This window comes from Pygoscelis adeliae, unplaced genomic scaffold (assembly GCF_000699105.1).
Source record: "Pygoscelis adeliae isolate BGI_AS28 unplaced genomic scaffold, ASM69910v1 Scaffold887, whole genome shotgun sequence".
NCBI classification, from domain to species: Eukaryota; Metazoa; Chordata; class Aves; order Sphenisciformes; family Spheniscidae; genus Pygoscelis; species Pygoscelis adeliae.
In genome coordinates, this window is record NW_008825256.1 from 35,519 (window position 1) to 49,782 (window position 14,264).

General features: G+C 46.5%; 1 protein-coding gene across 1 annotated transcript in view; it reads right to left on the reverse strand.

Moving 5' to 3' along the window:
• Window positions 1–12,546, reverse strand: part of ATF7 (activating transcription factor 7) — a 45,949-nt gene extending 33,403 nt beyond the window's left edge. The window contains exon 1 of the mRNA XM_009329461.1: window positions 12,478–12,546. Coding sequence (XP_009327736.1) covers window positions 12,478–12,525 — 48 coding nt within the window. The 5' untranslated portion in view covers window positions 12,526–12,546. The remainder of the gene's footprint in view (window positions 1–12,477) is intronic.
• Between the last annotated feature and the right edge of the window lie 1,718 nt (window positions 12,547–14,264).

Sequence of the window (14,264 nt, forward strand, 5' to 3'; positions counted from 1 at the left end):
CTCTGCGCCAGCAGCCGTGCCGGCCCGGCTGCCGCAGAGGGGCGGAGCGGCCTCCGCCATCCAACAATGCCCGGCTCCAGCCCGGCGAGCATCCTTGGGAGAAAAAGAGAGGATTTTAGCTGCCTTTCCAATTACCAAGAGCCGTCTCTAGCTGCCTCCTCATGTCTTTGCAAAGCTCAGTTGTGTCTTTCTGGGATTAGAGAACTGAACAGGGGAAGTGGGCTCATTAAAAAAAGTATCCCCCAGTTATTTATTATATTGAAATAAAACCAGGTCACAGGCTCGTTGGTTACTAATAACTCCATGCAGGGTCTAAGGAGCCGAAGGAAAACATGCCTGTCTTTCTCCTTGCGACCCAAAGCAGCCTCCTCAGTATCATTTTTGCTGGGGAAGAAGGTGGAAGTCCCAGGCAGAGTCCACCCCACTTGTTTTTTTGTCCTTAAGCGACAACTTGGCTGGATTTTATGCGAGCAGTTTACAGAAAATCCTGCAAACTCAACGCACCTTTTTGAAAATCAAATGTCTCCGTGATGGCATGATAACGAGGCCTTTGTCAAAGCTACGTGCTGCATCCGCACTTGGGGAGTAAGTTATCTGTTCATGCAGTAAAATACAAAGCTTTCGTAATTTTCTCAGAGATTAGCAGACAGGTAGCAAGTGAGGCTTTGAACAACAACAAAACCCCACAAAACCAAACAGCCTTATCTTCAAAAGACTGTTTTTAACATAAGGAAATATTCTACTGGCCAAGAAAAAACCCAGAGCTCAAAAGAGGCAGGAAAAATTCAATACTGAGCGTAAGGCAGGCTTTGATTGTACCTTAAGATCTCTCTCTCATTTCCTAACCAACCCTCTTCCCTCTAAAACCTCCAAACCCAGTGCCCTATTTCTCATTTGCTTTACGAGGGACAGCGGCTGCCATACAGCACGGATGAAAAACAGGTTTTGCAGTTCTTGAGATAAGATCACATGAGGTTAAACTCACAAGCCACCGTCAACATGGCAACGCTCACAGGTTCGCATTCGGCTGCAAGAGTATGCAGCCACCGGCAGCTTTCTGCTCCTATTAAGCCCAAGACCACAAGCAAGCTTTTAGATCAGTCTAATTTCAAGTTAATAAAAGAGCCTGGCTCAATTTACGGCTTCGTGCTAGCAGCACACGCAGTTTGCATTTTTGATATAGAGCAAGAGCTTTAGGTAAGGACTGGGCTGAGATTAGTTCGTTCCAAGCAGAAACTCCATGGTTGTGAAACTCGCTTAAATCAAAAAGAGAAGAAACCATTCCCTGCAAGTGCACGGCCATGTTCCTTTGTGGGTATTTTTGCAGCCCTGATCACGTTCCCAAGAAAGGGGAAACCTTCCTTCCTCGTTCCCCCCCCCCGCGCTGCAGAAAGTGGAAACCATCCCATGAATCTGGGAACGAGGATATGGCTCAGTTAAAAAAAACCACAAAACAAAACAGAAATTTAAATCATTAGAAACCTGGCAGCTCCCCGAGAAACTCCAGACCCGATTCGATGGGTTTCGCTGGCCTGCGAGCGGCACAACCAACTGGTGCTGCAGGTGCGAGACGTGCACGGCGGCTCTCGCGTGCTCTGCGAGAAGGGAGGCGAGAACGGCAATACCCTCTTTGAAATAGCAAGCCCCGAGTAAAGCACACACATCAACGGATACTCTGCAAAACCTGCATCCCCTGGCGCCGTGCAGAGGCCACCTTCCAAGTAGGGGATGCTCTCCTACACCTACGTCCAGAATAATGACTGCTGCTGACTTTCCTTCCTGCTGCTCTCAAGTGCGTGGCATCAAACAGCCCCAATAAAGTGGGACTGGTAGCCAGGATATGTTCATATTCATATAAATCTATGTGTAGATATACATACATGACTGTTTATATAGGAACATATCCTGGCGTGCACGCTCTCTCTGTCTCTATGTATATTTATAGTTGCTGAGTCTGCAAGTCACCCCTCGAAAAGCAGATGGCTGAACAGTCCAGCTTTCCCTGGAAATAAGGCTTGACGCCCCACAGCGCTACTCAGCGCCCTTCCTCTGAAACGAGGAAGGTTAAACGAAGTTTTAAGCGGCTCCGAAGAAAACCGTGCCGCTGCCTTCGAGTTCTCAGCCCCCGTCTCGCTGGCAGGAGGGGCTCCCTTTGCACGGGAGACCAGACACGCACCTTCCCCAGCGCCGCAGCTCAGCGGTAGGTGCATTTCTGATGTGATTTGTGACCGGTTGAAGAATCCTTTGGGACAAGAGGTGCTCCAAAAGGGCAATTAGATCCATTACTGGCTATTCTATTGCCACATGAAATAGGTTTACTGGTTGTGTGCCGCCTCATATACTCCATTTTTACGCCAAAATGAACAAGTATGCTAATGAAGCGATTGGAGAGCGTGCCTGATACGGCGGCAGCCGGATGGCGAGCCAATGCTTTGCAGCACGGCTCATCCTCCGACAGCGTTTTCTTTGACAGGACCTGCATTAAAGCTGGCTTCTGCATATTTTAAGGTGTTATTAGGTATTCTGCAGCCCCGGCACAGCATCTCTAAGACAATAGCGGCATGGTTTTCCCTTCTATTTCTTCAAATCCAGAGGTGCTATTTCTTCACTTTAATTGCTGCAGCAGCCAATATGGCTAAGAAATCCTAATGAGGGCTTGTTCTAGAACAGGCATTCACTGGAACAGAAATGTAAAAGCCATTGCCAAACCTCATTGCATCTCCAGAGCAAGAAGCCAAAGTCACAGCCCAGACGTTTCTGAGAAAATCCGAACTAGAAAGGAACTAACATGAGTTGAAGTTACTTATCTCCTCTACATACACATTAAACCAATTCATGCTAGTAAGGAATTACCTCACACAAAAAAAAAAACCCACAGATATATTTCATCAACCAGATCCGGGAGGTTTCTAGTGAAATATGCAGCAGAGCCTTATCAAGCACGTCCACTGCGGCTTCCAGAGACCTTTTGCCAGTCAAATTCTAGCACTGCACGTGCAGTACACACAGGAGGAAGACACTGCCACAGCCTAAAATACATATAACAACAGTTTCCGGACAAATTTTGCTTCAATGCCTGCCCTTTTAAACAGCCCCCTCCCAGAATGGCCTTAGGGGTGGATGTCCCAGCTTGTGGCTGTCCCTCCGTAGGAGGGAAAAGCTGCTCTTACACATCCAGCCCTTCGCACGTGGCTGCAGAAGGGAGAGCAACTCCTGTGGCTCCCACGAGGAAGGAGAAGGAGGGCAAGCAACAGTGTGTGCACGTACAAGTGTGCTTGTAGCATCACAGAGTTTCACCTACAAACATTCCCAATTTCCAGGTTATGTTGCTTTCTACCTAGTGTTGTCTTCCAATGAAGACTTTTTAAAAAAAAAAACAAACACACAAAACCAAAAAACCCTATGCAAAACACATCACCCCACCAGATTAAGGTGAAGATCTCATCAATGCCTGCCCTTTTAAACAGCCCCCTCCCAGAATGGCCTTAGGGGTGGATGTCCCAGCTTGTGGCTGTCCCTCCGTAGGAGGGAAAAGCTGCTCTTACACATCCAGCCCTTCGCACGTGGCTGCAGAAGGGAGAGCAACTCCTGTGGCTCCCACGAGGAAGGAGAAGGAGGGCAAGCAACAGTGTGTGCACGTACAAGTGTGCTTGTAGCATCACAGAGTTTCACCTACAAACATTCCCAATTTCCAGGTTATGTTGCTTTCTACCTAGTGTTGTTTTCCAATGAAGACTTTTTAAAAAAAAAAAACAAACACACAAAACCAAAAAACCCTATGCAAAACACATCACCCCACCAGATTAAGGTGAAGATCTCACGTGTCTCTGCCTCCTGCTATCAGCATCGCCGATAACAAAGGCTGTCCCGAGAAGGTATTTGGCAGCAGGGTTAGGGCCAGGAAGCCCATTCACCTGCAAAAGAACAGCAGAGAGCAAGAAAGCCAGCAGGAAAACGAAAAGGACACATGCAGTAACTGCGACGCTCCCACTGCTAGTTCCACTTTCAAGCCGGCCACATGGCAGTACAGGAACCGAGTGTTGCAACACTCCCTGCATCTGTGGCACTGCAGCAACCATCCAGGGGGTTATTTTTAAACAGCAGCATTTCACGGCGGGGAGCGGAAGGGGGGGAGAAAGGCAGCAAAATAGAGGAATTAGCAAGTCCAGGAAAGGGGGAAGGGATGAAAACCAAACCCCACGCTGGGTGGGGTGTGACAGCTGCACAGCACCGTCCTGCCCCGTGGCACGAGGCCATAGCCTGGCACCAGCGCTTATAAAAAGGGCATCGGGGGAGACCGCAGTCCAGAGCTGCGACAGCAAGCGCACCCCTCCGGGAGGGGGGAGATGCCTGCCGCAAAGCCCTTGCAAAAGAAAAGCCTTTTCTTTTTCCTGCAAGGATGGCTCGCGCTGCAGAGCGGCAGCTCAGAGAGGGGCTTCCAGATTCATCACGGCCAGACCGGCTGCTTGGTCCCCAGCTTTCCAAAGTGCCCTGAAAGGCTGTCAGCATGTGCCGAGAACACCAAAGCAGCCATCACGCTAAAAGTGCAACTCCTAATTAATACCTAATCAGCCAGAGGGGATGCAAACATGCTTTCCTGCAAAGAATGAACCACCGGCGTTTCATGTTATTAAAAGTTGAGTCTTTGGCAGAGGCTTACGCGGCAGTTTCTTCCCAGAGCCGCCGGATTTTGTGCAGAGGTCCAGCAAGTCCTTTGGCATCCAGGCTCTTATTTAGAAAAGGGGAATTTGGAAAGAAGTCCAGACCCATTTCCATTTGACAGACAAGTGAAAAATTCAGCACTGCACACGTGCTTCAAATGCAAAGCAGAGCTGGCATTCTCAGAACTGGCAATGAATCCCAGCCATAGGAATGATAAAGATTTTAACTTACAGGAAATGCTGCTATTAAATAATATTTAAGTCTTAATTATATTTTAAAACAGCCATTTTATAAAAAAAGAAGTTCTATTATAGTGCTTTTGTAGTTAAAGGTCTGTCAACATTTCCATTTTAAACCTTCATTTCTAGGGGGTTTATAATTTGGTCATAAAAATTCATTCTAGACTGGAACTTGGCATACAGGGGCTCAGCCTAGGAGCAATATTTTTTATTATCCAATTTGGTTTAAATTGGTTTGGCCGTTTTTAAGTTATAGGAGTGTAAAAAATAAACGTTTACTGGTTTCAGATGCCTTCTCAAGCTTATTATTATTCAAAATTAGCCTTCTCTTCCCCACCTCCAAAAATACCTTCAGCAAGAGGTGGGAGATATCATTTTACTCTGCTGACAATACATGAGTTACAATTCAAATTAATTCACTTCTTTTGATGCTAACAACCTAAAGAGTTACTATAACCAACCACTACTTTCATGCGGACCCATTACATACTGTAAACGCTTGGAGATTTGTGTAGCATCTGCCATTTTGTGCTTGATGTACAGGTACTGCAGCTGTAAAGGCCTTAATTTGAAATAAATAATTAACTCTGGAAACCTGCATTCCTGTAAAATAATAGGAGACCTTTAACCAAGATGTTTCTCTGTAGAATTTTATTTCAGCTGTGGCAGCTTCAAATAAAAAGCTGCAGATGTGAAGCAAGCAGGCGTATACAGCTAGGAATTCCTCGCCACAGAGCTTCAGACGTTTCCTTCAATTTAAAAAACAGGAAAGAAACTCTAGTTTATGGCTCAGCTCTTCAAATCACTTGGGTGCAGTAGGGACACAACATATACGTGACTTTGCATGCTAACTACAGACAAGGGGTATCTGTGCCCAAGCATAACAAAAAGCTCAGAGAAGGATTTTATTCTCGCTCCATCATTAACATCCACAATTTTTCATTTTAATATTTGACTGGTAGAGGGGGGCGTCAGCCGCAGCTCGACCCCAATGGGGAGCGACCCTTTCGGGCACACGGGGGAAGTCTTTGCACTGCCTGGAGCCACCTGCAAGGGCTTGAAGGCAGACGGGAACTGCTTCCCCGTGTGATCCAGCCCTTTGCTTGGGTCCCCCAGTGACACGCGGCATCCAGCCCCACGGCATCGTGGTGTCCGGGTCACCCGGGGGCCCCTGGCGCTGAGACCTGATGTCGATCGTGCCACATAACCCTGGAAGGGGCAGTTGCAAGTCCTGCTCTTGGCTTGCCACTCTCACCAGCCCTATCCGACTTCAGTGACTGACATTATCCGCCCTGTTCCACAGAAGCCATTCTCCTGATGAATAAGGCCCAGATTTCCAAAGACATAACAGCTCCTACCTCATTAAATCAGTGGGTGCTAGGAGCCCGAGTTCTTTAGGAAAAACACCCTCCGCCTGTGTCCAAGCCCAGTCCCATTCAGTTCCCGTGCCAGGACAGTAACAGTTTCTACTGGAGGACAGGGTGTCATAACTCTGCTTAATAGCCATTTAAATTCCTGTTTGCTTTAACAGCAGGTAGCCAATTGGGCTGAAGTTTCTCAAAGGTTCGATTTTAACTCTCTGAATTTCTTAGGCAGTTTGTCTGGCTTCCCTTCATGAGCTTCAGGAACAAAGTCTCAAGAGGCAGACCCTAAGGAGGCTGTTAAATCAACACACAAGTGTTTCTTTCTGTACGTGCTCATATTCAAACTGAACACATCTGTGTCATGCGCACGCGTGGTCCTGGCCAGGGCTGGCAGGAAGCTCCAGCAGGGCTGAGACATCCCTTTGGATTTTCTCGTATGAGTAAAGGTGGGTCCTGGCAGCTTCAAGACAAGGAATATTTTCTTACTTTTTGCTTTAGCCCATAACTGGAAGGAGAGGAGGATGGTAACAAAGCAAATCTTTGAAATTATAGCAAAAGAAAGATGCTTTGTTGTAAAGCAAATGGGCACGAGCACTTTCTTCCTCTCACCTCTGGGCTGCTCTACACACCTACCTACTTGCTTCACTCTATTATTCTGCCTCTTTTAATCACAATAGCTTGTCTTGAACGATCTGCTTCCACTGAGGATGTTCAGCCGCTGCCAGACCTGCAGAGACCAGAGGCAGGGGCAAGACTCATTCCTTGTACTGGTGGAGCTGGTCCCTACCTGAAACTGGGATGAAGACACACGGGTACAAATCGCAGCTCAGGCTGCCGACAGCAATAATTCCCTGGCTGGAAATCCCACGGCAAACCTCCCAGCAGCCAAGGCACTGTGCACGTCCTGGGCCACTTGGAAGTTTGAACTGTGACAAGGAGATCTCGCCGCTTCTTGGAGAGAGAAGAGGGCCATTTTTCCCTCTCTACACCAGGACTCTCATAAAAGGAATAATCTATATTCGTTTGGATTATACAAGCTACAAAACACACCTTAGCTTCAGTTCCACGTTTAACCAATCGCAGAAGCCATTTGTTGCCTCGTATATTACAAAGCGATAGAGATTTAAGGGATAATGGTCATGGCGGCAGAGTATACAAAGCAATAAACTGCTTTTGAGGTTGGTTAAATGCCAAGTGATGCTGAGGCCTCAATGCCATAAACATTATTTCTATTATATGACAAGATAAGAGGATACAATAAACCACAAAGAAGAAAAATCATTTTCTGGCCTCGTGAAAGTTCTGGGCTTCGCGTTTCTCGGACACTGCACGAGCATCACCTCAGTGGCACGGGTTTAAGGGGAATAAATTGTTAAATTAAGGGTGGGTTTAAAAAGCAAACGATTGTTTGAGGAAATGGCCTGTATAACTGTAGTGCTGGAATTAGGACCTGAGTGACGATTTGTGTCACTTATAAAAAGTGAAATGGTGTGGAGTGGGGAGGCAGGGGCTAGGGAAAGTCTTGGTCCCAGTAGCATATATTCAATATTATGGCCTCTCCATTAGTTTGGGCAACAGGAGTGGACAAAACAGTTTTATTAATAAAGATGTTCCGCTGTTATGACACTTCATAAAGCCTCAAGCATCCAGCGCTCCCGAAGCTTTCATGAGAGGAGCAGAAGAGGCACGACTGTCGGAGAGGCACGTCTATCCACCAACCTACATTTCACGCTGCCAGCTTGCCTGCCCAAACCAGCCATCAGGCACCCTGGGAAGGGTTTAACACAGTTTTATAAGGGAGGATAGATATAGAGCCAGGCATTGAGCTACTTCCCTCTGCCACCACTAGCTCACGGTAATGAAGCAGCGCCAGAGCATCTGAAGCCCGCGCCTTCCTTCCAGACCTTTGCTCTAGATGCCTTAGAAAGGACGGCCGAAGTTTTAATTACCTTGTGTTAATGAGTCAGAGCTGCCTCATTATGCAGACTTAGTTAATACCTTTCAACTTTAATGGCAATGCTACAGTTTACAGCTAACACTTGGTTGCACTAAGGCTGCCTTTCATCACTCAGTATGTTTTAAATGGGATTAGAAGATTTTAATAACGATTAGCAGCACACACCACCCCCAGATTAGTTTCACTTAGCAGATTCAATGAAAGCCTTACTTGAGGCCTTGCTCTTCTGCAGACATTTCGGAGGCAGGGGCCTGCCTCTACCTCCCTCCTCGCCTTCAGGCAGTGGCACGGGGTGGGGGGCCACATCCCTGCTGGAGAATAGCTCTTCTCCCTCTACGTAGAGAGGGCTGGGGGAAGGGGGGGTCAGGGAAAAATGTGTCACCTGTCCCCTCAGAGAAGAAACCAGATCAATGACCTTGAGAAGAATCTTTTTTAAAAGCAGTATATGCGGCACATTTAGAAGTCAGCTGTGTCACAGCAGACTCACTGTTGGGAAGTGATCGCGTACAGAATCCAAAAATAACAACCATTAAAGACCTAGCAACCAAAACATGTTTACATACCCACTGAAAGCCCACTAGCTGTGATGATATGGGGGGTACAGCAAGATCTGCTCATCTATTTTCAGTGGCCATTCCCTCTTCCCCCTCCTCACTTCCCTGGAAAGTTAGCTTTACAGCCTTTTTCTACATAGAAAAGGAGGAAAAAAATGCCATACAGCATAAAAGACGGGGCTGGTACCCGTCTTCTTTCCCTCCAGAGGGAAAGAAGCAGCAAATGGTTCAAAGAAATTATACCGGGAAGCAAGATAATTCTTTTTTCCTTTAAACTAAAGCGGGGAAATCACCGCTGGCTTAATAGTAATTGTCTCCAGTCTCCTGTCCAAATTAGTTTGGCTCCGCTCTCCCTTCTTCTCCCGTGACCTCCCATGCTACTGCACATCTCAATGCAGCGTTTGCAAGAGGCAGATCACTAATTTTAGAGAGCGGAAGAGGACTGGGTGATTTGTCCCCATGCCCATCCCGATTTACTGAGGACCAAAGCAGCCTGTTCCCACGGGAGCAACCCACCAAAACCAGAGCGCGCCCCTCGAACAGGGGAATACCCAAAAGAGCAGGAATCTACAGGGATAAAAACACACCAATGGATTGGGCACGGGATCAAAGGTTTAGAAATGAGAGAAAGGAACAGAGACGCTGGAGCCATGGCGGTGAAAGGACCCAGTGAGCCAGGCATTATCCCAAAACTGTTGTCGTGATAACCCAAGAGGCTCAACAGCCACCGGCACCCTCCCATTCAAATGGCTTTTTTCCTAAGCAAAATGCACCCAAAGGTCTTAAAGAATCAGAAAAAAAGGGCTGAATCCTGCAAGGAAGTCTCCCTCTCCAGTGCCGGCCACAGCCTGGTTTGGTTTTGAGCTAGGAAAAAGCGTCCCGTGCTGTAAGCAATAACACAGCACCGCTTGGGCGTGCGTTTGTGTGCCTGGGTGAAAAAACTCAGACTACCTTCCAGAAAGTTCAAAACTCTGGATCGTACAGACTTTAACAGGAGCCGTAGGCACTCAGCACCTGTGGGAAAGTCAGGATGTTTCTGTAGCAGATCACACAGACCTGACTGCCCCTTTCTGCCCCCTATGTTTGAAAACAAGGGTCTCGATCTTTAGGAATGAGGGAACAAACCAAGATAGGTGCAGTCCCCTCTGACCCTTATCAAGGCTTCACTTTAACTTGAGTCCGTACAAAGAAGCCATTTCTGATGGGATGATCCACAGTGGCTTGTCAAGGGTCAGGGTGTAGTGCCAAAAGGCAGCACAAGCTGCTGGGGGAACAATGCAGCACGTGCTTCAGAGGTCGAGCCCTGCGGGCAGCTGCTGGCCACCATCAGCCCCCCAACTTCAAATTCGGATTTATTTTTCATATTCAAAGCTACCAATTGCGGTACCCTGTCCAGCTCATCGCTATGATCCAATTTTACTCCACTTGCCCCAGAAAGCACAGCTCACCAAACATTAATTTTAGCTGATGATCCTTCCACGACGGTCTGTACGGCTCTCGGGTACCACTGCGCTTCCACAGCAGTACTGCTGCGCGTTAGTGGTGAGCAGGATTTGTAAAGGCTCTTAAAAACCTTCAACGTGAAGCTGATGTACAGAACAGAGGACAAAAAAAAAAAAATGCACGTAAGACACTAGGACTTACGGGGAGAGGCTCGGGGCTCCACGTATTTAGTTAGTCCAAAGGACTGTTAAGGGGTGACTTGATCGGTCAGTAAACACCTGCAGACATCAGAAATTTGATAGGAAGGATCTTCTGTCTAACAAACCAAAATTAAACAAGATCCACAGCCTGGAAGCTGCAGCTGAACAGGTTTAGACTGGAAATAAGGCATAATTTTTCCTTACCAGCAAGAGCAATTAACTATTAGAACAACTTAACCAAGGGCTGTGGTGAATTTTCCATCACTGGAAATACTTTAAATCAAGCTTGGATCATCATTATTTAATACATGCTCTGGTTTGAACAGGTATTGAAGGACGTTCTAGGAAACTGTGCACGAGGTCAGGTTAGATCACAATGAATCATACTGGTATGAATTACCCGGATTCTAACATTTCAATATTAACATGAAGAATTGTCAGAATTACCCATAAGCAGCAGTCTGGAACAGCGAAAGGAGGAAGCAACCACCTTTATATGTCATTTGTGGGAGATTGTGGGAGATTAAATTTAAATACATTGTTGTTTGCCTTAATTGCTTGTTTGAATCCGATTTTAAGGTTGTATGATTGAAGTCCTCACATCATTAAGTGCTCAAATACAGCTAATACATTTTATAAATGACTTGCACAATTTCACAGGCAAAGAAGTTCAAGATAAAAAGCAGCCTACAAAAAAAAAAAAGAGAAAAAAGAGGAAGATCACCTGCAAGTGGATAGAAAATGCTTCAGATGAGACTAGCGCTAGAATGACCAAAAAGCTGCGAAGTCCTAACTGTGTATTTTTAAAAAGAGCCCCAGTCCCCAAGAGTTACCAGATGAGATTTTTGACCCATTTCTGCACTATAAAAATATCACAGAATTCACATGCAGCCTCGAAGGACGTACCCTGGGGATGCAGAATTATCTTTAATTGAGAGACCCACAAGAGGCATTAAGTTATTACACACACTGAAGAATTGGGGATGACAACGACAGGGGGAGTACCCTGGGATCGGTTAGAGCTCCCAAACGCGTCACAGCCATAACAGTTTGGCAACCCGACATCCAACGGTGGCAGCCAGGAAAACAAAGTGTGTGTGCATCGCTTAATATCTAATTAAAAGCCACAATTCCCCTCCCGCCTCCTTCCCCTGCAAAAAGCATCTTAGCATTTTGAGGTTCAAACGCTTCAGAACAGACAAACCCAGTCCTCCCTGGACTTTGCACAGGGCTGTACTTCCACAGAAGCCCCAGTTTCTAATAGCTCCCGTTAAAATAGCCCCAGCAGTAATTGCACAATCCCCCTGTTCCTCCCATTAATACGGCGTGTGAGCCGCCAAGACGCTGCACCACCGAGCGCCGGAGAGACCCTAAGCTCAGCTTTGGGAAAGCACTAGCTTCATTGCAAAACCAAGCAAAATGCAAGGGAAAGGTGCCTTCCCAGGCAGGCGAGCTTACGAGAAAGGCTGTATGACTGAAAAGGGGATGTGACTCATTCAAAGCAAGAATCGTTTGCCCTAGGAAAGCGAGCAAAAGTTTTGCAAGGCCGTAGCCAACTCTAGCATGCTGTCCGCGGAGGGAAAATTCACAATGGGTCCTTTCTCTTTTTTCGCAAGCCCAAAATAGACTACGGCAGTTTGGGGTTCGCATAACACAAACCATCAACTGTCACATTCTCAGCTGCTTTACTATAGCATGCTATAGCAGCTAACTCATCCCGACAGAGAACAAATATCTGTCCTTTGGTTAAATAGCCTTGAAAGAAGATGAGCAATGTTATCAGAAAACATTAACAGGAGATCAGCATGTTTTCTCTGAGCTGTGTGGGTCTCATGGAAAACACCAGCAGAATAACAATACGCCACAAAGCAAGGCAGATTTCATTACTTTGGAGTGCCTGCACTTGCTCATAACCTGGATTTACACACTGCAAATCCTCTGATCTGATTACCTCCAGTGATCACGTAAAACACCGGCTTTAAACTCTTTGCCTCAGTGATAAAACAGCCACTTTGATTCACAACGACACATTCACAATAAAGTATACTGTAAACGTACCTGTCCACAGCCGGGGGCATTGCACACAAACGGCCTGTCGTCTCCCATATTTCATGCAGCTGAGCTAAGCTGAGGGGAAAGGAGAGAAGAGGAAATTGTTAAATAAGCTAAAAAAATTAAAAATATCAAGAGCAGAAGCTGCCCTTTGCATGGCTGTAATTAATCAACGCTGTGCTCGCAGGGAAGGAGGATCTCTTTGTGCCCTAGACAAAAATCAGGGAAGAGAAATTAATCCAACCCAAGTTTAAATAAGACTTCAGAGGGCCCAGTCGATTTTTCACATATGAAGAGAAAGCGCTGCACCGCGGCTAGAAGGGCTCATTGGGAACCGTGGCAGTGAGACAGCGCGGGCCAGCGGGTAGGAAAGGAGCAGGAGTTTTCCACGCCTGGGCTCCCACCAGGGCCCACCACCAACCCTCTGAAGGGCCAAGGGACTTTCTGCGTCTCAGTGTCACCACCTGCAAGACGGGGACAACGCTCATCTCTTGCAAAGGGCCGCCTGGCGCAGCAAAGACCTACGAAACATCCCCCAGACGGAGGATGGCGAGGAAGGGCACAGCCTGCTTCACCTTCCCTTAGTATTTACAGTAGAAAGCACAGACACATAAGCAAAGACGGTTACAATCTACAGGGAAAAAAAAAAAAGTGCAAGCAAGAAGCGATCAAATAAATCCAAGTCCTCTCTATGTACAAGTTATATTTTCAATGGGAGAGAACTAAAATTTGTCATTTAATTAATTAAGGGATTATAGGAGTGGTGCTCCGTTTTACAAGGCAATAATCTGGCTCCCTAGTGGGTAAACTACAAGGCTGATGGCAGGAGTAGTTTATCACAGATTATAGCCAAGGATAACAAAACACTCGGTCCTATTATGCTACAAGTGAAGCTATTCTTATTAATAAAAAATAAGAGTAAATAAAGTAACCCCCACCACCTCAAATTCAAGAAATAATGGTTCCCTCCACCCACTGATATTTTTATAGCAGGATTTTAAAAAGCTATAATAAAGCAAATGCTATCTCTTCAGGGGGTTTACTGTGCGAACATGTTCTGGCTGTTCATGTTGCTTCCAGCATCTCTTACTCCAAGTTCGGCACTTGGCTTCAGCGACGCATGTCAGCTTGCTACAGCCAAGAGCAGAAATGAAACCAGAACGCGGCCAAAACGCATTCACGAAGACACAAGCTCTTTTAGTTAGCTTTCTGCATTTCTAACCATTAATACACACGCGCGCGCATGCACACACACACACTGAGCAGCAGCGAGAGGGTGGGGAGACTTGTTATTTTTAGGAGCTATATGAGAAAGTGCTCCAAGAATGCGACTTAGCAGCAGAGGATGAATGCATGCGCTACAGAAAACAGTCCCCTTTTGCTTTTATTGAAAAGACACAGAAATCAATTATTGTTTAATATGAAAAAAAGATTATTCTTCTATTACCATGCGCTAGGGCAGCGTGCGGCTAAAATGGGTGGCTACAAGAGGTGGAATTCCCCTCCCTGAGCACTGGCTCAGCCGCAGCACATAACGGCAACAACCAAAAGCTACAAGAAAGTAGCTGCCACTTCTTCTCCCACAAAAAGGGGAGAGACATCCACAACACTAGACTATGTTTGGATTTATTAAGCAAAACTCCAGGGCCTATGCAAACAGGAACTCACAAAGGATAAATAGCCCTCTCACAAATGGAACAGGCGAGCAGCCAAAACGCTCCCTAGCATAGGACAAGCGTAGTAATAAAGGCAATAAAGATGGCCAGGAACATCCACCCACCACAGCAGCCCCC